Here is a 25,819-nt window from a genome sequence, read left to right on the forward strand (position 1 = left end):
ATCAAAGAGAAGGCATCTGGTTTGCACAGGGCTGAGCATCCGCGACCTCCCTACCCTGTCAGGTGCAAGCTGGAGCACAAGGAGTCCCAGTAGGCTGATGCCAGGGGTTTCTGCTTGTGAATGAGAGCTGAGCTTGCTCAGGGTCAGATCCCCTTGACTGTGTCTAACATGCTGCCCCCCTCATCTTTCCACTCACTGTGTGGGAATTACTTGTCCATAGAGCAGTGTTGGCTCTCCTGCTGTTGCTGCTGCCACAGCTGTGCTGTTGTGGGGCTTGCAGGTGGGTGCTCCAGGGCACTGTGCAGTGAGGCAAGATGTGCTTATGCTTTCTGGTTTACATTTGTTACAGTCAATGTCACCTTGACATCAGTCTTGGTAGGTTATGTTCCTGTCTTAATTTTCAGAGTGCAAAGGCCTGTAAGGTACTCCTCCTAACTAGTGTTCTGGATGGGTTTCTCCATGAGAACATTTCATGGAGACCATGTCCTTGATTCATGCTCTAAATCAGGGTATATTTGAACTTAAGTAAACTTCTGAGAAGCTGTTTTTCTTAGGTGGTAAATTTCTCAATGATAGAAGTAAGTGTATAATTTGTTCACTGACTAAATTTTGTCCCTCTCCCAAAGTTTCTGTCTTTCAGACAGTTATGGAAAAAGATCAGGAAGTAGCAGTACATATGGAATCACAATAACAATTCATGTTCTGATTTTGGCTTAGTGGAAATTGTAAAGGGTCATAAATTGTTTTAAAAAGCAGTTGACAAAAATAGCACACAAGTACCAGCAGGAGGTTAGACTGCTTTCTGTTTGCAGACAAGACATTAACATGTTATGTATTTTTTCTGAAGGAAGTAGAAATTCGAAACAAAGACCTGGAAGGCCAGCTGTCTGATCTAGAGCAACGTCTGGAGAAAAGTCAGAATGAGCAAGAAGCTTTTCGCAATAACTTGAAGACACTTTTAGAAATTCTTGATGGAAAAATATTTGAACTAACAGAATTACGAGATAACTTGGCCAAGCTAATAGAATGCAGTTAAGAAAAGGGGATTTCAGTGCCAATCAGCTTAAAGATGCACTGTCTCTCTTCATAGGACTGTGTTGGGCTCTGCATCAAAGTTGCACAAATTTAGAAAATGCTCCTCTGAGAGGGATTGTTTTAAATTTCAGTTGTATTTCAATGTAAAATTTAGAACTCAGCTTGTTGAAGAAAAAAATAAGAAACAAAAAAACTTGAATTACAAATTACCTCCTTGTACATTATTGGCCACAAATAACTTGAAAGATATTAATAATAATTGAATGCAATCCTTTTCTAATTATCAGTGATGGAAGAACTAGCAGTGTCCCAAGTCACATCCCCTTTTTGTGATAGATACAATAGAGGTTTTCTGCTGTTTTATTTATTTAAGATATTTAATTGCTGTGTTTTGTGCAAGAACTTAGTGATGACAGCCCTGTATTTTGTTGTTCATAATAATTTCTCAGGGTATGTTGCACTGTGGAGAAGCAGTGCCGGTACCAATTTATTTTTGCCAGGAATGAGAGAGAGTTGCATCTTTAATTGAAACAGATTTACTATAACTGCTTGTATAAAATTCTTCTTTTTTTGGGTTTTTTTGGTTGTTTGGTTGGTTGGTTTTTGATTTTTTTATATATATATATATATAATGGAAGATACAGTATTTCTTTATGGAGCTACTCTGGTGTTCTACAATATTGTCCAATGTAAGGTTTACTTTTTCATATGAATTCTATGTAATTACAGTGAGATAGTATCTTCCACTTAACTATATTTTTAAGCCAATCAATGATGGAAGGTGAGTCCCCTAGGGAAAAAAAAGCCCCAAACCCCCTGAGAATTTTAAATGTAAATTCAAAATTTTAAATTTGACCTGCACAGATAACAAGGAATGGCCAGTTGTTTGTTTTCTGGCCTTGATACATATATTGAATGTTCGATTAACTGTTAACCTGCTCTGCGGGAGGCTTTTTCAGAATGTCACATGAAATTCAGGTTCTGTGAATAATGACTTATGGGGAGCACTGTTTTGTTACAGATTGCACTAAGGGCATAGAGCTCTTGCAAGGGATTGCTCATACACTGAACTTGTCTAGACAAGAAGGCTGTTTCTTGAAGTTTTGTTATCATAGCAAATTGAATTGAAGACATATTTACTCTTTTATGGGTCTTCATATCACATCTTTATCAAAACTATACCAGGCAATATTCTGAACTATTAATTAAGCGTTTAAAAACAGAAAATTGAATTCAATTACCCTCCATGAGCAGGTTTTAAAGTTGTTTTGATGTAATTTTAACAGACTTTTGGCAAACACACATTTCTTTATATAATAGATTTATTTTAAAAAAACCTAACTCTTTGAAAGGTAAGCCAAGTGTCATGTGTCTTGCATCACAGTGCATTCTTGCCATAATTTGCTTGTAATATTGAAGAGGGCTTTTTTAAAATGGATGAGCGAGTGCCAGACTTCAGAGTCGAAAGATGCACGAACCCTTGTTTGCTCCCCAAATTAATTTGAATGTTAAACATGAAGTCTAGCTGCTTTGTACAACACAGTTTTCTTCACTTAGAGACTGATATTCAAAACTAGAAAAGATAAGTTTGTTTTCATGTGTGTACTGTGTGTATATACCATATAATACACACGGGTTGTCATTTATATTGGAAAGACATGCTTTATTTCTAAAATACCTTTTTTTTCATTTACCAGTGATTTTTCAGGTCTCCCCTGACTAGTCAGGGAAGTGGCTTAGGTCAAATGCTAAACTGTCATGTATTATATGGTATGTAATATACACAATGTTTACGCTTTCTCCATATTTTTTAGGGTATTTTCTCACATTTATTAAAGGGGTGGGGGGAGCTTGTTTCATTGTGCTACTGGTTGAAAACTTTGTGGTGAACTATGTGTTTTTTCATTCAGGGGATTTTAGACAGTGGTGTGTATATCTTCATCAGGTCCAGATGAGCAGATACAGCCAGTTTTTAATTTTCCTGGGGATATTTGGGCCTGATTCTCCTGTCACTTGTGCTGCTGTAAACCATATGTCCTTGATGTGATGTCAGCAACATTCCGTTGGCATAACATCTGTGGAAGTGCAAGGAGAATTTGGCCTGCTAATGCTCAGTGGACATAATAAGGATGAAGAAAGAATAAAAAGCTAATGATGGAATAAATGTAATATTATTTTTAATGATATTATTATTGACATTTTTAAAGATATGATGTCATATGTGTGGGGAAAGAGTGGACTGAAATATTTCCACTTAAATTTTGTGAATATGTGTGGTACATGAGCATTTCTATGTATAAGTACACACACATATGTATATACAAAACATGGAAAAATTTAGATGTGCACATTTTTAATATTTTCCTATTGAAATTAAATTTAAAATTGGAAATTGATATTTGAGAATTTCTTTTCTCATAGACTAGATATGCTTCATTTCTTTTTTTTTTTAATAATACAATTGCTGAGGGCTGCACCTTTGAATTCCCAAACAGTTGCCAAACATAAATATGGGATAAGGTGGACATACGTGCACATATAAATAAAATCCTATGTCTAAGACTATTTTTAATGCTTATGTACAGTAGGCAAGTGTTTAGAAATTGTGATCTAAAGTTTATGCTTAGGTGGCTATACCTACTGTAGCCTCTCCACTTCTGTTTTAAGATAAAAATTTTCTGGTTTAAAGCATTACTGTCTGTGAGACAGGTACTGCACATTGTATCTATCTTTGATGAAACTATGGGAATATGTATACAAGAACAGTGTCCAGTACAATAGCCTGAAAACATGACCGTGAACTTGCACTGGAGGGGAGAGCAGTCACTTTGTGTATAACTTGTTACATGGCAACTACAGTCTTGTAAAAAAAACAAAGCAAAAAGAATTACCATAAGCCTCACAGAAATACAGAAATAATAATAATAAAAATAAATAAATTAAAAAAAGGAAAAGAAAAAAAGAGGAAAAAATGAGAAAAAAATCAAACCCACAGTTTTTTATTTTGAAATACACTTGCTGTTCTCTGGAGAATGTACTTTTACTCTTTTTTCTTTTTTCTTCTTAAATCTTTTCAAGTATGTGCAAGTGATTGCAGCAGCTACCTTAATCTTTCAGGTGCTACTGGATTTTGCATTAGCGTGTTATGTTGTGAAATCCTGACTTTGACATAAAAGATTTTTGTAAGTATATCCCCGTCTGGATAGCTAGTTTTTGGAGTGTCTTGTTCATAATCCATATGTCTCAATGATCCAGAAATTGCATTTTTATATGTGGACAAAGTAAAACCTATGAATTAAACTGTTTGTTACAGACTGGGAGTTCCTTTTCCTGGCCAGTATATCCAGGAAAGAGGAGAAAAAAATGAACTGCTAATGCAGAAATGCTGTTAAAGGTCTCTAAGAAAATACATTTTCAGGTAAAATATAAATAAATAAATAAAGGGCTAAACCAGATGTTACACAAATAAGAATTGTTTAATGCTATCGGTGGCATTCCCAGGATAATTCCTTTAAAGAAAACCCTGCAAGAATGAACAGTGCATCAATTAAAGGTTAATATTTTGGGATGTGTCTTCAGTTGTCAGTTGTGAAAGGTTTCTGATTTCTGTTCATTTTTCTCTACCCGTTAGAGATGACATTCAGGTTTACCTTCAATAAGAGGCTAAATCTCAATTCATTCTATATCATCTTATATATTCTGTACTGAAGTGGCTGCTGAACAGCGCTCTGCGTACACTGCATTCAAAAATCAAATCTATTCTTCAGAATTACCACATGGAGAGAGGAATGGAAAACTCTTGCAGACCATCACTCTCTGTGGATATCGGTACTGTGGATATCAGTAAAAACACTGAACTTGGTTGATTGCAGAAATCTTGGATCATGAGGCCAAAGATAAATCTAAATAGAGATTAGGTCTGGATGTCAAAATACAATTAAAAAAGGACCGTCAAGAAACTCTATCCAAATATGCGTAGTTCAGTCTCAGTAACTGGACATAACTGCCAGTTAAGTGGACACCTATACGTTAAGGGTTTTTTTCAGGAAATGGACCTGACTCTGCAAAGCAATGTTCAATTGTCTTGTTTACATTTTCTTAGTAATGCTGCATATGTGCACTACCTCTGAACGGTGCTGAGCAGAGAGCATATCACTAAATAACGTTATTTAAAATCTCTGGTTTTGCTGAGTAGCCTTAGTTCCTCGTTGTACTCCACTTACTTCAGACAAGTAGGATTAATTTTCCCTATTACGCTAAATGTTTTGGAACAATGAGCAGAGTTTTTTGTTAGATCCTGGAATCAGTTCAGCTCATGTCCACTGTTCTGGCCATGCAATCTAGCCAGAAAGCAGCTGTGAGTGTAAATATCGCAATACCTCTAGATACTGTAGACAGAAGTGGGTTTTCACACCATATGGGGTCTCATAGCTTGCCTGCCAAAACCTCTCAGGGACCTGCAGTCGCCAGAACTGCTTCTGCACTGCTGGCAGCTCATTGTAGGACCAAAGAAACACAATATACCCATTTTTTTCCCTCATTGCTGAGTCTTGCACAAGCAGAGCTCAGATGCAACAATACATCTGGCAGGCTTTATCACTTTCAGATAAAGGCATGGGAAGGAGAGTGACTATCAAAAATGGTTTCAATTTGGGGCGGGGGAGGGGGAAACGCAGATTTCAAAAAGATTTCTTAGTGCGGAACCTTTGTGTAGCTGTAAAATAGGCAAGAATGGTTTGGATTAGGGAAGGACAAACCACCTGAAAGGATCTCACTTTCCTAGGTGTTCACATCATGCTGACATTGAGCACACCTGGCCTGCCAAAACTCTGCTCTGATTGCTATAGGCTTCTCAAGGTCAGCACTGGGGGTGTGTTTCATGAACACAGCTGAAGTCCTGACAGTCTGCAAACCCCATGTCCTTTCAGTCTTTTACCTTCACAGCTCTAGAGGTTTGGTACCAGTTTTAGCCATTGGTAGTGGTTGATGATGCTCCCTGTTTTTTCCTGCCATCAGTTCCTATCACCAGTGGTGTTTGTGTAATAGAATTCTGAGCTGGGTTTTAGGGTTTTTCTTTCTTTAACTTCAAAGTAGTTTCCAACTTTGTCCACCCCTGCTCTGGGGATTCTCATCTGCTCTTATCTGAGCCTCATCTCACTGCATGGATCCAGCAGTGTGTCAGCCACTTTTGCTTTCATTAGATTGAGAGTAGCAACCTAGACATTTTCTTGGAAGACAACTTGCATTTCTGTGACTGCAGTAATTCTTGAAGAGGAGGGATTTTTTTTCCCAGTAGATCAAGACAGAGGCAGAAACAAGGACTTTCACAAACAATACATGCATCCAGGTGCTAAGGGGAGAGGAAGAGCTACACTGACAAGGTATGTGCAAATATAATCTGTGTGTATGGATTTAAATAGGGTCATGCAGATATTTGCAAGGTTAATATTTTCAGAGAGGGAACAAGACATATGAAATTCTCTGAGTCTGGCTTTATTTTGTTAAATGATCAATGATCAAACATGCCAAGAGAAGAAGCAGTGAGAAAACCTCACAGATGCTCTAAACAAGCATTACTGAAACACATCACGAGGACGTATTTTGAATCAGAGCTGTCTAAAAGACAGCAATGCAAGTATTTTCAGAAGACAGGAGTTTGTATGCTCTTTATTGATGATGACTGCATTGCACAAATAGAACTTCCCTATAAGGCATGTGTAACTCCTCAAGTCAAAATACAGGAATATGTTAGGATTGGCAGGCTGTTTTCAGAAGAAACTGAACTGATCTTCCTGCTAAAACAAAGAGATCCTATGCCTGGCAGCAAAAGTTCCCATCAAGCCAAAGGATTTCTGTCATCAGCTAGGACAGGGGACAGGTCTTTTGCAAATGAATTATAGCAACACTGGAAACCTCCGTGAGAGAACCAGTACAAAGATGAGAGCAGGTTTCTGTGCAACTGCTGCAGTGCGCCTGAGTCACAGGGAAATCTTGCTACAGGACTTAGTCCAGACTGGCAGGTTGGGCAAGTGGCAAACACTGCTCTAAGCTCTGAGACTTTTAAGGGAATTTTGACGCTTGGGCCAAATTGCAGTACTGAACTGGACATAGGTATTCTAAAATCCATAAGGAAGTAAGGCCTCACAGAGTACAGCATTAGTCAGCTCTGTGGCTGAGCAAACAACCCCACTAGGAACTGCCGGAATGTTTGGACATGCAATCGCCTCCGTAACCCCAGCAGTGAGAAGGGTTTTATTGGAGGACAAGATCAAACAGTTTCACAGCCTTTGAGGCTGGTTTTACAGCTCGGGAGGAGCTACTAGGTGGCTGTGGAATTTGCTGTGACGTTTCAAGTCTCTTTTTTGAGGCACTGTACCAGAAGAGGGGGCTGCTATAGAGGCAGTTGTGAGCTGACCTCCCTGACCCCCACGAGCACAGTGCTGGATCTTAGGTGGCATAAATGCTGGCATGTAGCTACTTGGAAAATAGCTGGTCAGAGTGGTGTGTCAAGGGATCGGGCCTTCATTGGCTGGAAGGTCTTGACAGATTTAAGTGAAGAAACTGTAATTTAAAATATTTCAGGCTAAGTTGTTTTTAGTTTGGGGTTTTTTTTTGGTTTTTTTAAATGAAACTCCATGACTTGCCATTGCAATGACATGTTGATGGCTTAACAGAAAACACTGTAGTGTCCTCTTGGGAAACAGCTAAGCTCCTTCCCCTGGGTGAGCTCCAAAAGGAGCAGAAGCTAAATTTTGCATTCAGTTGCTTAGCCAGCCTGGTACTGACAGTACCACACACTTTCTTATTCAGAAGCATCCCTGCAACTATGAGTATCCACCAAGGACTGCAGCAGATTTGATCCTCTGGGCCTCAAAAGGCTAGAAGTCTTGAGTTCTCTTGGGCAGCTGATGGCTGGGAGCACAACTGAGGTTTATCCCAGAAGGCTGATAGTGCAGTCTCAACAAATGCTGGCTGGGACACAGAGTTTCTGTTCAAAGGTTGTTATTGCAAATTGAGATTAAAAGCTGAAGACTTCTGCAAAATAGGACAGAGCATTTACTTGCAACTGTAACTGCTTTTGAGTATTTAAATGTGTTTTAGATGTAATATATGTTAATTTGTACACAAATCTAAGCAAAGCATCCTCATAGGCAATGTGTGGCTCATGTTCTCCCAGAAAACACAGCCCACATAGATACCTTTCTTTTTTTTTTTTAAGAGTAACAAACCTAATCTCCTGAACAGAGGTTTGCTCTATCAGTCAAGCATAGTTCACTAATGCTGTCTTACTGAGGACAATTCCTGCACTCCTTCCATCTCTTCCCAGAATGGATTAATGAAAGTAGACATGGTAAAAGTGTCACTCAGCTTTTCTTGACCCTGGCTGCAAGCCACAGGCACCGGAGGAATGGCCAGACCAACAAAAGCCAACAGCCTGACCCACTGAGCACAGTTTGAGTTAAAGCTGAATAACAGTAAGGCAGGGCATGCATGACGGGCCATATAAAATGCTGTTGCAGAGTGGGTGGAAATAATTTGCTCATGCAGTGGTGCTGGACAAGAGGGGAGGTAATGACCTTAGCTTTCATCTAAGTTTGCTATTAAGAGAAGCCCTCAACCAGTAGGCACTTCAATGGATCACTCAAGTGTGATCTTCCAGCAGTAGAAACCTTTAGGAAACCACTACAGGAATGACAAAGGTACATATGGCTCAGCAACAAAAGTATAGGATTTGTCATTTTTTTTTAGCTATATTAATTTTATTTTTTAATGCCAATTCCTTTTTTTTTAACACGTCATTAGAAACCAAGAGCAGTTTGCAATGTCAAATTGTTTTTGCAGGACTCTCTCCACTCCAACAGTTATTTTACTCACAGCAAGGGAGTGTGGGGGGGAAAAAGGCCATCACTTTATGATGCTTCAAATGAAGTTGATTCATAAAACGTCTGTTGTGTTGTTTAAATTGTGCATTTAACATGCATGGCAGTTTGAGCATGCACTGATGATTTTGTATGCTAAGAGCTCAGTTACATTCTTACTGAAATTTAATGGGATTAAAATAAAGTACTGAGGAACAAAAAGTATAGTTAATCCAAGTGTTTTGTATGAATTGCATGATTCTTCAATAAACAGTAATGTACAGAGGGAGGGTGATGCCAATTAGAAAAGTTGTTAAGATAAAAGAATGAAGTAAACAGTGACTTTTGTTTGAAAGACCATCAATGTGCTTGGCCTTATATAAGCAATATGGGGTGGTAGTGAGATGTCCCAGAGAAGTCAGAAAGTCTGCTGTCTTCCATGGTGAGGAGAAAGGGTGACAAGAAGGCAATACAGGTGATTTGCCTGTGGCACAAGTATCTCCAACAAACATCCCACAGGCAGCACACTACTACAGTAGGAATAAAGGGTAAGGCAGCAGATAGAGTGAACTTAAATGTAATTTTTGTTTTGGGTTTTTTTTTCCCAGAGTTTTGGTTGATGAACAATAAGTGAACCCCAGCACCAACACAGACAGGCACCAGCTTTAACGGCACAGATAATATTCTCTGCCCATTTTTATCCATCAGCCCTTGCTGTGGAGGCAACATTTCAAGGGAGGTATGCTGTCTTTGAGCTAATGAAAGTGAGCATGACTGTGGTGAAGATTTACATAAAGTTTAGAGAAAGTAAGAGAGACTGAGAATCTTGGTGCAAAGGGGGAAAGGGCAGGAAGGCATCTCCATGGGAACAATTCTGCAGGGTGGAGAGTTGGACACAAACTTGCAGCACTTCTGTAAGGTAGGTTATATGGCAATGATGCTTAAGCTTCCTGGTAAAACCTCTGGGATGGTTTTCTGCTGTAGGGCAGCTCATGTTAACAAAGTGATGCTTTGAACAGTTGAACGACTGACATGGTACATCTAAAGTTTACAGAGGCCATTTTATCCTTAATTATAACCCTCACTCCCAAAAGGTTCTTACCTTTGCCACCTTACAGTGGCAAAACTCTGTAACACTAGACTCAGACACTGCGATCTGTGACATGCGCACTAAGTTCAGGCAGTGACACACTGGTGGCTTGGTGATCTGGAGATTCAGAGATACTGCAAAAGTCTATGATTCTAGGATTCCCTTGTGGCAGGAAGAATGAAGCCTATAAAAGGGACTTCTCGGTATTATGGGAAGCAATAGTAAGAACTGCTGAGAAAGGTTTATTGGTTTTAGGAGATCTGACAAATTCGCTTTCCATTTTTACTTCTCTCCCTTGTCTGTATTGCCTCTGTTAAGTAGTCAGTGGTGGAAATGAAACAAACCCTGCATATCACTGGTTCCTTTGAGAAAGAGCGGTTTTATTTCTACAAGTTTCAGAGGCACTGTGGCCCAGTGAATATTATTTACAATGTACCTTTGCTTTACACCTGACATGTAATGAACAGAAAAAAAATAAAGGATGGTTCTATGTATCTTCCATCTTCTATGTGTTGTACAAACATTTAGGCCTTATTCTGCATAGCATAGTAGTGCCTTCCAAGTGTGCCTACAGATATATTCAGTAATCTGCAATTCTGATGCAGGCATTAAATACACTATCAACCCATAGGGATAACCACATGAGTCATATAAAAGCATCTACTTATCCACTGAAGCCAATGCCAAAGCAGACACCAGTTGATGGTACATCTGTCTGTCCTGCTCAGGCCCCCACACCACAGTCACACACTGCTGAGGGCACAGCCAGACCAAGAGGAACAGAACTCGGATACAAATACAACTCTCTTCTTTCTTAAGTCAGCAACTACTTGCTTATTTCAAAGCACATTTCCTACTTGTTCTATGTTCAAGCCAGACAGGCCTTGAATTTTGTTTAAGACACTTTGCAGTGTAGATTTATAGTGCAAATACCACCTTTGTTTCAAATTGCTCTTAGAAATGTCTAGCCTTTTTCTTGTTTTCTCAGGATTGTAACTGCATTAAAAATTTCCTGTTCTAGGAATACACTCATTTTTTTATCTTCCTCATGTTAAGGGACCACCTGGACATAAAACCCACCTGCACTGCACCACAAACACAGAAGCCAAAGGGAAAGGAGACACAATACAAACATATCTCTTTCATAAGATTTATGTTTACATAAATAACAACATAAAATGACTATAGGAAAAAAACAGAAAAACTTACCCACAGACATCTAGGAACTCTAGTTTGGGACACGGTAAGTGTAATAAGGGAACTAAAGCTCTTACCATTTCTGGATTTAAACTTTTCCGTTTTTTCATAGTGTTTGTCTTTTGATTAAGAGATGGAAAGTGGGTGTGACTTGTATTTAAGCACAACTATTCTGCAATATTTAAGAGCAAGTTTCTTCTATAATACCTCAACTGTTCATGTGACTCCATTTAGAAAGATGTTACCTAAATATATTATTCCCTGTTGCAACATAGCTTAGACACAACCACCTGCCATTAAGCAATAACAGGCAGCTTGAGGAGTTAAAAGAGTAACAAAGGGAACTGAAATGAATCAGATTTAAATTTTTTTTTTTGGTGGGGACCAAACTATGCTAAAAATATTTCTTTTAATGTTGGTACATAGTCAAAGGTAAAACCAAGACAGTGGTCAAATAAATATCTTTTAATAAAGAAAAAAGGAATAATTTTAAAGCACCAAAACTGTGAGTATGATGTTACATTGCATGTACAATAAGGTGAATGCAGTACTTTGCGTACAGGTTTATATTTCTGAATCATGATAATAAAAAAACATGAGATACACAGAAATAAACTTGCGTTGCTGAAAAGCTGCACTAAAAAAAAAAAGACCAAAAAGCAGACAGTTTTTAGGTTTTAGGTATTGCTAGAAATGTCTGTTTAGTTTTTAACCTTTTTTTTAAAACATACTTGTGCTTAACACTTTATAACTTTGAGCATTTTCAGGCATAGTAAATTTGCAGAATTGTTTACAATAAAATATGATTTTAATATGTCCTTTTGAATATAATGGAGTTAAAGAACTTTCTTAAAGCCAAGCACAATGTGCTAGTAGTGTCTGAGTCTAATAATAATATTGCACAAAGCTAGTGAATGGAAAATTTATTTTCTTTAGATTATTTCTTATTTATTCAACAGGCTTAACAAAGAAGTTAGTTTCACTAAGCTTCACTGGCTTCATTCATGCAAGACAACTTGCAGCCATTTGTAATTCTTAAGCTTTCCTTTTATGATGATACATTTTTTATACATTAAGATGAAATTCAAAATATATGGCAACTGCAACACCATGCTGGGAGATGTTAAGTGAATATCCCCAATGTCCAACACCTATTTCCCAATTCAGAAATCAAAAATAAGTTTGTAATCTGAAAATCAAGCCAGTCTACAGCAAACTTATTACGGGATAGGCAACAGACTGGACTAAAAATCTCTGCAGAGTTTGGACTTTATGCACCAAAACAGTGATCATCTTTTTTTGCTTGTTTCCAATGGACACACTTCTGGTTAACAGCCTGTGGTGGTTTGGGCTAGGCCTTCCTTGGTGACCAGTTTTTCTCCACCCCTTATTCCATACTATTTTTACGTAACACCTATATCTCACGTTCACCTACATCCTGCACGTATATATACACATATACATATATATATATATATATATCCTGATTTAGTTACTAGATCTTGGGCCACTAAAGAATTAGCAAGGAAAATATCTCACTTTCCTTGGGACAACAGAAAGTCGCTCTGGACTGATCGCCGGCAACCTCCGTCTCCCAAGGTCGACAAGGCCTAACCAGGCCTCGCTCCCCAACACGGCAGACCCGACAGCAGGGAACCTGCACCTCCAAGCCGCCGGAAGGAAAGAGAGCGAAGGCCTCTCCTCCTTTCTTCTTATAATCTGGCTTACGTAAAAATTGTAGGGAATACTGGGTAAATCTGGACCCTTCCTTGGTTACAAACTGGTCACCAAGGAAGGCCTAGCCCAAACTACCACACAGCCTTAGATAACAGCTTTAAATAATGCTCTACGTTAATATTAGAAACTCAGCAGAGTAAAATTCATTGCTTGGTCATTTCCCATGATAGAGGTACAGAGCATTCACATTTGAGAATGGAAAAGATGACCACTTCTGTCAAATTCTGAAGCTCTGGGCCACAGAACATAGAAGACCTGAATCACAACAAAAATATATAGATGTCAGGTTGCAGATTCACCACAGTCAGAGCTGTGAGTTTTGGGCTAACAGTCAAACTGAACAGGAAGTACAAAGACCTATATATGCAACATCCCTCCTACAAATATACTGGCATGCCCTCCCTCCCTTGACCCTCCTAAAAATTCTAATTTTAAGTATTTAAGTATTTATTGTATTAGGCGTCAATTAAATATAAATTTATTTTGTAGGAAAATTTAAATTACAGTATATGTGTAGGTTAAAAATAGCCATTGCTGTTGATAGCATTAATAGCAATATGTCAATGTGCTTATTACACCAAATTTGCAATTTGCAGTCAAGTTTAAGATGATCTACTGTCTGTCAGCTCCCAGAGCAGTGAAATCATGCAACAAACTCTCCCAGTAAGGTGCTTCTGTTACTCCTTTTCTTTGCAAGAAGCTTTGCTTGTTCTTAACATTAATTCTGTAGTGAGAAACATAACAACGTATTGTCCATGCTTATGGAATTGTTACCAGAAATATATGCAGGTAATTTATTACATAAGCATTACAATGAAAATAAAATCTGATTACACGCATAAGCGAACTTGATTTACAAATTACACTCTTGAAATTCAGTGCAACAAATGGAACAAGGGTAACATTAACCAATAATGTTTCTGCTTCCTCAGTAAGTTGCATCTTCAATAATGCATCTGTCATTACTTTAATATTAAACAGTACAGAATATAGTGCTCATACTCAAAATGATTCTTTACAAATAATATAGTGAAGTATGTTAAGTTCTATCCCCAATGCAGTCACAAAAGAACACAATATATAATCATACTAATTTATTTTACAAGTGTCTCGTGTAGGATGCAGACTGTCAGATTTAAAACAAACAAACAAAACTCAAAAGTGATGCTTGAAAAATAAAAAAGCCTTCATCTACCCTAGACAGATAACTAGCATATGAAAATAAGTAAAGTGAGTAAGACTATTGGTCAACTGTAAAGGATCTGGAACCTCTGTGAATGAGAGCATGAAATTTTTGTTGATGAAAATTCCATTTCTGAACAAAAGACTACTGCTGTTTACATTTTGGTTATTTTAGTAGAAACTGAGTATTTAGTTTCTTGTTCCCACTCAAAAAAGATTTTTCAGTCCTTACATAAGCATTTGTACAATAAACATTATGCATTCCAACTCCTTACCTCACAGGATCAATTACACCATAGTAAGAGTTTTAATTTGAACAAAGAAAGAAGAAAGAAGCTTCTAAAAATGGAAAAACCCCAACAGATGACAAATTGCCTAAGATAAATAACTAGCAATGGAACAATGCAATCACAACAATGAAAGAAAAATACCAATAGTCAGAAAGGTCTTTTTATGGAGGCTCCTTGCACATGTTTCTGTGTTTTTTCTTAGTGATGCTTGCCAAGATTTCTCAAGGACCAACGCAATTATTACAGCTTTTCTCAGCTATGGAGGAACCGACCACAATGCAGGACTGTCATAATTTCCATAAAAGTTTCCTGTGAATATAAACTTTCCCCATTTGGTGCTGTAGCCATCCAACTGGAAAATTTCACATTACAAAGGATGGAAGTTTTATGCATTAGCCTGTGTACACTACATATGCACAATTTTTATATCAAAGTGGAAAATTATGTGAAATTGTGACATCTAGTGACTCATGAAGGATTAAAATTCAGGATTATTTTTTTTTTTTTGAGCAGGACATGGAAAAAACCAAACATTCACTTTCCACGCAGAAGATGGCAGTTTTGAACTGATACATACTGCTATGCTCAGCATAACAACTACTTTTTGTGTGCGCATAAAATACATGCTCATATGAGAACTCCATTTCTATACAGACTAAGCTATTACAGGAATCTAAGATTTCAGCTAAATATGAAACGTAATTTTTTATCAATCATGCACACATTTTTCAAGGCAAAGATGACAGATTACATGGCAAACATATCTGAAAACTGTACTACAGTACAGCATGGAGCTATTTAGATAAATCACAACACAGTGGTAAACTGCAGACAAATGCTGTGCAAGGGAACCACTGCACCTATACTTTAAAATTACACTATTTTTCCTCGGCTTGGAATTTTACTAGTGTCCTATATGCATACGCCAAGGAATAAAACTGCAGGCTGAAAAATAAGAAAAAACAGATATAAAAGTTGCTCATTCACAATTGGTAATTTTGCACTAAGTTTCAGATGAATTGTATAATGTGAATTACCATTCTACATCATGGTTCTGCTCTGTGCTACAGCCAAAAATTTATTTCATTACCTTGGTTTTAATGTGTGGTGACTGAAATTACAAACAAATATAGAGTAAAAATACACCACAGATTATGGTATAGGCTGTGTCAAATGATTATGCTGAACTTTGAAATTGCTACTATTGCAGCATGAACACAGCATTAGGCAGCTTGCATCCATACCATGTAACTCAGAGTTCAGAGAAGCAGTTTAAGAAAAAAAGATCAATGTAGTTTTAGGCCTGTGGAAAGCCAGTATCAGGTATTTCACAGAGCTGATGTCATGACCGAAAAACAGAGACCTGACAACTAATTAAGCAAAAATCAATACAACTCTGCATTAACACTGCTTGCAGGTACTTTGAAAATGAATGTTCACTAACTTTATAAGTAAGGCAACATGGTTAAGAAAATCCTTTCAAGATGTTTGACAGAGCTTTAATTTTCAGACAGCCACAGCAAAACAACTGAAGGGTCCAAGAGCTGAGGTTCCTTTAGGTTATACAGCCTATTGCTAAGGTAAGTTCTCCTGCTCCTCCTTCTGTAAGTAAACGGCAAGACATGAAATCCCCTGTTATAAATTTTAACACAGTACATGTTCCATTACATGACAGCAGCAATGAGTAACTCCACTTAAAAGAACCCAAATCCCCATAGTAGTTTATCTGTCAAAAGAGGAACAGTGAATGGACCACACTACACAAAGGACAGGGACTGTGTATTTCTCAAACACAGTGTATGTTACACTAGTAAAAACAAAATTCTAGTGAAAATTCAGTTTTATTAGAAGTGTAATGGGCTGAGTTTAATACCACATGAGGTTTTTAAGCGGTACAAGGCTATCTGTATCTTTGTATTGACATACCTCTTGGTACTGTGGTATCATAAGAGTAGCTGCCTGCAGCCATTAGTCATGAAGTTTAGGACTACTTCTAAGTATTCACTGCAGAGGAAGTTGTAGCCCTCCTTTACAAATAAAACAGTCAGAATCAAAAGAACCAGTTTTCAGCCAGTAGGCTTTTGGGTATGAAATACAAACATTTCTGCAGCCACTAAAGGGAATAATGAAAACCAGCAGGAAAAGCATGATTTTCACAACTGAATTATCAGTACATTTAAGTGCTTTGATCTTTTTTAAAGAAGGCTGCTTAGACTAATCAAAAGCCATTTTAAACTAAAAGAGAAAAATATTTTTAAGTATGAAATTACAAAATATTGCTTCTTATAACAAATGATAAAAGTATAACTAACTTGGTTCAGCATAGCTAAATATTATTTTAAAAAAGCATGAAAATGTCTACTTTAAAAAGATGTCAGACTACAAATGACCTTCTAAAAAGGTGCTGCGGTATGTCTTCTAAATGTATCATGATGGAAACAAACACATTCTCGAATATGTACTGAATTCAATTCTTATTTCTCATTGTGCTGTGGTCACTTGTTGCTTTTCACACTGACATACAATTCTTCGAACTAAGAAGAAAAAAAGTCTCAGTTGCATGTTACTGAATTTCAGCTACTGTAGTGCAACTAGAAATTCTGTTCTTTCTGGAATATCACACTGCTACACAGCAACCTTCTCTGCCAGGAGCCACTTATTTGAATTTTCAAGCACATGAGATATTCAGTGCAGTGAAGGGGACATTTTCTAGCCGGTTTAGAATCCTAAGGTTACTCTAACAGCACATAGTCACCCAACTCAAAATGCCCCCCTCACTTACCTGGCCACACATTACTAACGCAAATATAAAAAGTGCTTAAGAATTGGGCATTCTTGATAGTATAAAATGTACATCTAAACAACTTAGCTTTCTGCCCAAACCAGGATTTGTTTGAACAAACAAAGAAAAAAGTGACCTGAAATTAACATTTCAGGCCATTTTTTCCACATACTGAATTATCTGTCAAAGAAAGACTTTCTTTGCCAAAAAAAGCCTCCTGTGGAACTGATGGTCAAAACTGCTGGCTCTGAATTTTCAGAAATGCAGAGGAAAAGTAATCTTCAACTGGGGTTTCTTTTCTCACATCGGTGGCTGTCAATCACCTGTTTGGAAAAAAAGAAAAAGGAACATCTGAAAAGCTAAACAGCTGTACAAATATTCTTTGATCAACATATCAGGCAATTCTAACATGCAATACTGAGCAGTGTTGTACTGAGCAAAGATTCTCGTTGCTCCCAGGGTAATGACACACTAACTCTGGAGCCAGAACACACATAGTATGACCAGGTCTTTTTTTTTTTGCCTTCTAGTATTACTGGCAGTGAATGCAGATTAGAGTTTGAAGAGGCTCAAAATACTGCAATTAGAAGATTATAGAGAGAAAAAGCTCACTTGTTATCTGTTACTTTGTCCATCACTCACAGGAACCCACATTTTGTGTTACTTAGAAGTACTCTTAATGCATTATAGTGGTTTATGTGTACTATTATGTACACACATACGTATATGCTTTGGACGCTTTTGATAACCAGTAATCTCCTGGATTTTTCACACAGAAGCCACTGCATATTTGTATTACTTGTTCAGCTATTTCAGTACACAGAATGCCTCAACATCTTTGCATGTGGTTTAGAGTGTCTGTAAGGAAGAAACTATTTTTAAGGAAGTTAGTCATAACTTTAGGTAGAAGTTAAATTACAGAGTAGGTAATACAACAGATGACTAAATCTCCTGCAAGAATTAGTTACTATTAGTTTGTCTTCAAACTTCAATAATTAATGAAACCTCTTCAGGGAGCACTGTTAATACTCCCTGCAGATGCTTCAAGACAGTTTTTGGCTCTTGATAGATGTACATCACTGTTTCAGATTTAGCCTTCGTTCCTAAGGCAAATAACTGCATTACATTTAGCCTATACAAATGTACATCTAATTAAGCACAGTTCACAACACGTGTGCCAATATACTTTAACACGTGTGCCAATATACTTTTGTATAACTGTTTTCAATCTAAAACTTCTGTGCTAGTTTTTGGCATGTGCAGAGCTTACCAGTTAAAAATCAGTAGGTCAATCTTAAAGCACAGTATTAAATGGATGACCATATAGTAAAAGAATACTAGTCTGCAATTTCTACAACAGACTTTCATTACATTTTATTCTTGTATAATGAATTCTATTAAGCCAGTCTGGTCAAGCAAGCACACTCATCTATATGGAAAGTATTTATTCAGCTGAATTTTCCAAGAGTTTTGTCTCCCTCTCTGTTCTCCCAAATCACTTCACATGCTTCCATAGCAGGGGCTTGCTTTTCCTTTCTGAGCTGTTAGCTGTTTTGTACAACTATTTTTCAGTTGAGACTATTATCTATTGAATAATCTCACCGCACGAAAGTAGCGTTGTTTTCATAATAAAATATGACATTGGTAAGTGAAAGCAGGTCCCAGATGTATGAAGAACTCCCAAGGAGCACACACTCAGAACTCTGACACTGCATCCTGCTTTTAGGTCCAAGTGATTTCACAGGACCCCAGAAGGATATAGGCTGGTAAAAAGGAGACAACAACCAGCATACTAAAGGGACTGCATGGCAGTGATTTTCAGCCTGCATTCTGAACTGCTTTATGGGCCTGCAAATGGCAGAGGAAAACGTGTATTCATATTGTATGGCAATGACCACAGAAGAATTCTAAGACAATGCACTTCTAATAGAAAATGTTAAAGAGGTCAACCAACTAGATTGAAAAAATGTAAAGTCACTCCTGGAAAATTCCTGTTTATCTTGGGGGAAAAAAAAAAAGCAAAGATGATCCTAAACAGTAAAAAAGATCTACTAAAATCATAAAGTCAAATCACAAATTTTAAATTTGGTCCATTATCTAAGAAATTAGAATAATTACACTAAGAAAGCCAAGTCAGTTCCAAGACATGTCCTTTCTTAGAGTTGTCACTTGATTTCTGAAGAGCTGTGGTAGTGGGATTTTTCAGTACACATGGATATATCCAAGCAAATATATTTATATCCAAGCAAAATTATTTTCACTTTGAGTTTCAGCAAGAGTTAAGTACATCTCCACTCCTGGATTTTCAACTCCAAAACTAGCAGTACATTTAGTAGGGAATAGAGGGAGCAAGGCATAATTAAACAATAGTAAATCATTAGGGTGGCTAATGGCTAGTTCATGAGGAAATAAAGGCAACATTTATTTTCCTTTTCAAAAATTTTAAATTATTTAAAAATAGCATACCAATAGAATGCTATTGGTATGCTATTTGAGACATAGTTTGAGACATAGTCTTTCCTATACACAAGAACATTCAGCAGATGATATGCTAAGTTCCCAATCAGTTTTTAAACATCTATAGTACTTTACCAACAGTCATTCTCCAGCTACAGTAGTAACTAACCAGGGTAGAAATGCCAGATTGTGAACATTCAAAAGTTATCTGTTTTCTACTGCTAGCTGTGTTGCAAGGATTACAAATATTTGTCTTCCATTCTATTAAAATAGCCTTTGATTTCTAAACAGATTTTTAAGTTCTTTACAGATTGTCATACCTCTGGTTTCTCAAATTTTAGGTTTAGTGGGAAACTTCACTGATACTTAACTTCATCCACGTGCCAGTAGCAGAAAAGAACCATCGCAGAATAGTGCTGTATGCTGCTGCAATCAAGAATCTCTTTTTGCTACTGATGCAGACATAATTTTGAAAACTTATCTCTTGCCAATTTTTAGTTTGTTGTGAAATCATTAACTTCATCTGCTGAAGTTTGTACTTTCAGGCACTCTAGCATAGTATAATGCAAGTTCATGGAATTAATATGAATAGTAGAAGTATAAATTAAATTTTTGTATATTTACTGTTTATAGCCTGGAAATTCAATTAAGTCAGAGATTTTACACATTGAAACCAAGCTATCACAAAGTCAGTCATACAGGGTAATCCATGAGATTTCAATGTGTTCAGCATTCAAATTTAACTGTCCTTCACTTAAGAGTTATTCAGCTTGAAGTGACAGACATGCCAAATTTTTATAAGGCTGGAAGTAAGTAAAATGTAAGTATAAGGTGCATCCAAGAGCGATTGTGCTGCTTTTTAAAGCTTTTTGGTAAGCTAGGAACTGTCCCTTCAAATTTACTAAATAAAATAGAGCTTTTTCTAGGAGCAGCCCTGTCAATATTCAGCAAAAGTACTCAAACAATAAAAAGCTAAGATAGTGCCTAAAAAAGTTTTCCTTATTATAAACCTTAAATTCTTTGGAAAGTCAGTGATACAAAATTCATGTATGTTTTATCACACTGGATGACAAGCAGTTTAGTCACATAAGTACTATTCTCCTAAAATGAACAACCTGCGGTTTATTTGCTATTGCTATAGAAAAATTGTTGCAGAAATATTTTTTTTAAATGTAGTTTAATTACAGGTTAATTTTCCCAGTCTGTGCAAGGCAAGCTCTCCTCTTCATCCTCTGACTCAGGTGATGCTTCCTTAATCCGCCGCAATGCTTCATGGATGCTCCTTGTCAGAGGGTCAGTATCAGGCAGAATTGTAAAGGATTCTCTCAAAACATCTTTCTGCACTTTCTTCAGTTTCACTCCTTTCCTGATCTGAGCCAAGATGTTATTGCTATCATCTTCATCAGGAAAAGGAGGAAGACTTCTCTGCTCAACTTTTCTTAAGTGAAAGCTGCCACGTTTCAAGGAAGCCAGCACTTCATCCATGGGGGAACTCACTGCAGTAAATCAAAAGACCTTCAGTATTATTTTTACTAAATTTTATCAGCCTTAATTTTTATTTCCTAGAGATCAAAAAGTAGCTACATACTATCAATGTGATGGTCCCTCACCATAAGTATAATGGTTCCCCCAATACCATTTCCGCCTCTAAATTTATCTTCCTTACTACCAGGTCAAAATTGGTTTATACAGACAAATAATTTTTGTAACCACTTAACTTCCTATCAGGCAGGTAGTAAAGCTTTTTGAAAAAGTGGCTTTCCTGGTTGCAATCAGGAAAATCAAATAAGCTGCAATGAATCCAACACAATGAAAGTATTTTTTTTTTTACTTTAAAACTCAAGTAATGAGTTTTACCTTAGGCATTTAGGTACCTCAGGTACTGGACTGTGCAATCCATTCTCATCACTAACACTATATGGCTAATTTTGCCTGCTGCATGACTACTATGACATGCCAGTGAGGGAAACAGCAATACAGACAACTGCAACAGCATGCATTTTCCTGCTTCTCTGGATTCACAAACGTATTAGCACCTAGTCACATCATGCCTATAAAAACTCCCTTCCTTCATAATTAATTAAACAGAGAAGTAAAAGATAATACTTCATGGCAAATCCTTCCTTTATCCCTGATTTTGAAACTAGTTTTCTGAAGAAATAAAACACAGGCTTTGGGTCTTTGAAGAGCTATAAGGAGGCAAGATCTCCACCCCAGAGAATGTGTTATAACAAAGTACAATGGTTTAAATAGCTCACATACACTAGAACATAAAATGTGCAGCACTTAAAAATCTATACCTGAATATCCATCTCCAGGGTTTTTTTATACTGTAGAACACATTTTTTAAAACCTGTTTTGCATTTATGAGTAAGCTCTGTCCATTAGAGTACAGGCTCGGACAGTTAGAATAGACATGAGGAAAAGAGAGAAATAAAAGAACATACGACTGCACATTTGAGAGTGGAAAGAAGGACTGTAAAGCACTTGTTTGTCATACACAGACAACCTTCTGAAGCCACTGAGAGACTTGGAACATCTCAGGGGATACAGATCAGAGGTAGAGTGCTGCTGCAGACAGTAACAATACTCTTAAGAGGGATGATGTAATTTGACTTTATATTTGTCGTATTATGATGTACATAAAACTGCACGCACAACACGTGCTTTATACAAAATTGCAAGATAAAATGTAAAATAAACAATAGGACTGCAGAAAAATCATTGTTACTCTGTTATTAAAAAAACACTGCATCCTCAGGTGAAGCATATAATATTTGCAGTGCTGGCAGTAAATAGATACAAAAAAATTCTTTTAGACAGCATTTAGCTCCATTTTCTATCTAATGTGGTATACCACAGAGTCAGTTTTCTAAGTGTTTTCTAACTGCTCAAGTATGCCACACCATCATAAAGGTCCTAATGTTTGAGTTGCCAGTATCTGTCAACTGAAAAGGATTTAACAACTTTCTTATTAATAATAAATTATTATTATTAAATCACAGCACACACTTTCCTACAGAGCAATTCAAAAGAGGAATGGATGTGCATTACAATTTTTAAATTAGCAACAAAAAATTAAATACACAGAAATTAAAATATTACCTTTCCTCCTCTGTAAACCCTCTAGATCACCAGTCTTCTTAAGCTTCTTCTTGGCACTGACTAGCTGACTGCTATCAAACAGATGAGCTGGTGGGACACCAGAAGAGTGCTGGACTCCTTTCTCCACACGTTTAACAAAGCTGTCACTTTTCTCTAAGGATTTGGTGGCATCTTCCTTGGAGGGCAAAGGTGGAGGCGGAGGTGGAGGTGGTGGAGGCAAAGGGGCTGGAAGCTGTTCTCCAGTAACAGTCTCCGGCTGAGCCTGATTACTGGTGAGTGGAGAAGTGCTGACATGGGGCAGTTCAGAGGTAACACCATTACGAGGCAAGGAGATATCCTGAAGTTGTTTTAAGCTTGTAGGTTCCTGCACTTGCAAAGGCTGAACTACAATTTCTGATTCCACCTCTTCACTTTTCTCTTGGATTTTTATGGTTGCTGGCAAAGATTGAGGCTGATTGACACAGGACAGTGAGCTGGCTGCACATTTTCTTTTTGCATGAGCCAGTCGTAGTCTGGTTGATTTAAGTATGACTTGCCCAGGGTATCGCTAAAGTGAATAAGGTATTGATGATTAGGTAAGTACATGCAATGAACTATTCTAGATTTTAAGTACCTGTCATTAGGTTTTGCCTTTCTGACAAATAACTTTCATTTTGCTCTGTACATAAAATCAAGGCAAAGATATCCCCACCTTTATTAAAAAAAAAAAAAAATCAATTTTCCTGATTTTTATTCCTAATTAAGCCACAATTTGCATGTGATTGGTCTTCTCAGGGATATACATGGGTTGGTATTAGAATTTCTCTAAGAACCGGAAGGTATATTTTTTTTCCGGAAACTAAAATTCAAAATTCCGTCTTGCACTAGTCAATGGCTCCCTCTGAAAGTGTATGAGGTCTGTGAGACCACTCAGAGTCTCCCTGACCTAATATACTGGCCTTAAATGTGAATCATACTGCTTTAAAAGGTATGTCTTGATAACATCAAACTTTTTAAGACTTTCAAAGTATTTAGTTCTTAAATTTGCTGCCTCAATATCTGTCTTTTCACATTAGTTTTGTCCATAGCCCTTTTCAGGCAAAAAATTAAACTGCTTCTGAAAGACAGGTCTAACATATTCTACGCAACTGTGGTAGGCCTAAAGCAGTAATATGTAAAAATATAAGCATTTTCATACATAAAGTATGAAGAGTTGCTGGTTAAAATAAGTGAATCTGCTTTAATTCACAGAAGTTATGCAATTCAAGAGCCTTGCAAACAATAAGGACATGAGGAGTGTATGCCAAACAAGACAACCTTCCAGTAAAGAAACTTCTCATACCTTTTTTTATATATTCAACAACAACAAAAGAAGGCTTCACCAATTAATAGAGTCTCTGTTTTCTTGCACTTTCAGCCCTTTCCTTATTCTTTCCCCTTCATTCCCCTTCACTCTATCCATTTTCTGGTGCTTCCACTGTAATAGGAAGGGGCAGGTATTGGCAGGTATCCTATCAATCAGTGGTAGGGGGGTATGTCAGATGCTAATGCTCTACCATTTAGATTATACTTCTTCTAGGAACATTTGCTAAGTGTCTTGTCACAAGGTATAGGTGTAAGAGTGAAGAGAAGTTTATTATGGCACTGGGAAGGGAACCTGTTATCCTCAATGCCATATTTTGTTATGAATTTTCCAAAGAACAGTTAACTGCACAACAAAGCATAGTATAGTCCTGGAATTAGTGAAAGCTTCTTTTGCGGAGGAAACTGGCAGAAAAGAACAACTCTTCTTCTGTTACCTGCTTAAATGAACGAAGTCTGTCCAGTGTTTTCTGTCGTTCCTGACTAACCCAGGAGCTCTTTCTTTCCTCTTCATCTTGCAACTGATCTCGCTTCTGAGAAAATACATGGAAAACATGCAAATATTACATCCAACATTCTATTTGGCATAATTTAAAAAATTAAAGTAACTCTTCTACTACATGTCAGGAATTACTTAAAAAGTTACTTTTCAAATAAACATATTTCCAAACTTCAAAAATTAGCCTTTGTCTTCCTCTTAAAAAACAGCATACATTTCCTGTTTCACGAAGGTCGGGAAAGAAATATTTCAATCTCCAATGGGAACACTTGGAAGACTTGCTGCCTTGAGAGATGAGAAATACCTGGACTAAGTGACAGAATGATATGCTGAGAGAAGCCCCTTTGAATTAAAAATTGTATAAATTAGTCACACAGCAAACCACTATCCATTTTCCCTCATTTCAAGAACAAAATGACAGTCCAAATTGCAAGGCTGACCTTTTAAACAAGTCATATTAGTATTTTCACAGTACAAGAAATCACAGAACTCAGTGTCACAAGGTTTTTAATCCAATACTGAGCAAATTAAGTAGATGTTTTCACATTTACATTTACAACAGTAAATTTAAGTTTTGTATTAACTTAAGCTGTCATTATTTAATGTAGGTTGAATTAATGTAATTGCACTTAAGTAAAAGTTTGAAGCTCTTCCTTGCAGCTAAGGCAGCTGTGGGTTTTTTTGGGGGAGGAATCTTACCTTACTGAAAACACTCTTTTGGATCCATCTCCTTAACAAGTCATCCTTTCTCACAAAACATCAAATTTACTACCTTTGAAACAAACGCTAACTTCTCAGTCAAATTTATTGGACACGGAAGCTAGTTAACAGATGGTGAAATTCACTGCATGCAAGTTCGGAAGCTATCAGGAAAAGTGATGTAAGAGCTGACTATAAAGAAAAAACCCTGAGCAGAAACAGCAACTTTAATTTTTAAATGTCTCACAGTATTCAGTATTACTTTTAAATGCACATCTTCATAACTAAAAATTATGATCACTTCTGTGAACTTTTTACTGTCATTCAGTCAAAAGCAGTGTCTGCCTGCCTGACATTTTCATAAGTCAGCTAGTGGCCTGGTGTCCTTCATAAAGAGCCAACTCCTGTGATTTGTAAGGAACTAAGTATAGATGCACTAGGGATAGAAAGAGGAGAACATGTCTGAAAAATAGTAAGGACAGGAAACAAGAAAAGGTGAGAGGAAGAGAAGCATGTAGTAAAAAGAAAGTAACAGAGCAATGGGGC

The 25,819-nt window shown here is 37.1% G+C and overlaps 2 protein-coding genes and 1 long non-coding RNA gene across 4 annotated transcripts in view; 2 read left to right on the forward strand and 1 right to left on the reverse strand.

The window, feature by feature from the left end:
• HOMER1 (homer scaffold protein 1) overlaps positions 1-25,819 on the forward strand; it is a 137,234-nt gene that overhangs the window by 84,137 nt on the left and 27,278 nt on the right. The window contains exon 9 of one of the 2 annotated variants that reach the window (XM_064642547.1): positions 848-4,490. The exons of the other annotated variant lie outside the window; for it this stretch is intronic. Coding sequence (XP_064498617.1) covers positions 848-1,036 — 189 coding nt within the window. The 3' untranslated portion in view covers positions 1,037-4,490. Of the gene's footprint in view, positions 1-847; positions 4,491-25,819 lie in introns of those variants that run through there. 2 annotated transcript variants of the gene reach the window in all.
• Positions 10,861-14,299, forward strand: LOC135407483 (uncharacterized). Its single transcript, XR_010426888.1, has 2 exons — positions 10,861-12,522; positions 13,007-14,299. It is a non-coding gene; the product is annotated as an uncharacterized LOC135407483 (long non-coding RNA).
• JMY (junction mediating and regulatory protein, p53 cofactor) overlaps positions 11,632-25,819 on the reverse strand; it is a 69,175-nt gene continuing 54,987 nt past the window's right edge. The window contains exons 8-11 of the mRNA XM_064642542.1: positions 24,513-24,608; positions 22,735-23,281; positions 20,815-21,125; positions 11,632-17,495 (exon numbers count right to left, since the gene is read on the reverse strand). Coding sequence (XP_064498612.1) covers positions 20,818-21,125; positions 22,735-23,281; positions 24,513-24,608 — 951 coding nt within the window. The 3' untranslated portion in view covers positions 11,632-17,495; positions 20,815-20,817. The remainder of the gene's footprint in view (positions 17,496-20,814; positions 21,126-22,734; positions 23,282-24,512; positions 24,609-25,819) is intronic.

Source organism: Pseudopipra pipra, chromosome Z (assembly GCF_036250125.1).
Source record: "Pseudopipra pipra isolate bDixPip1 chromosome Z, bDixPip1.hap1, whole genome shotgun sequence".
Taxonomy (NCBI): domain Eukaryota; kingdom Metazoa; phylum Chordata; class Aves; order Passeriformes; family Pipridae; genus Pseudopipra; species Pseudopipra pipra.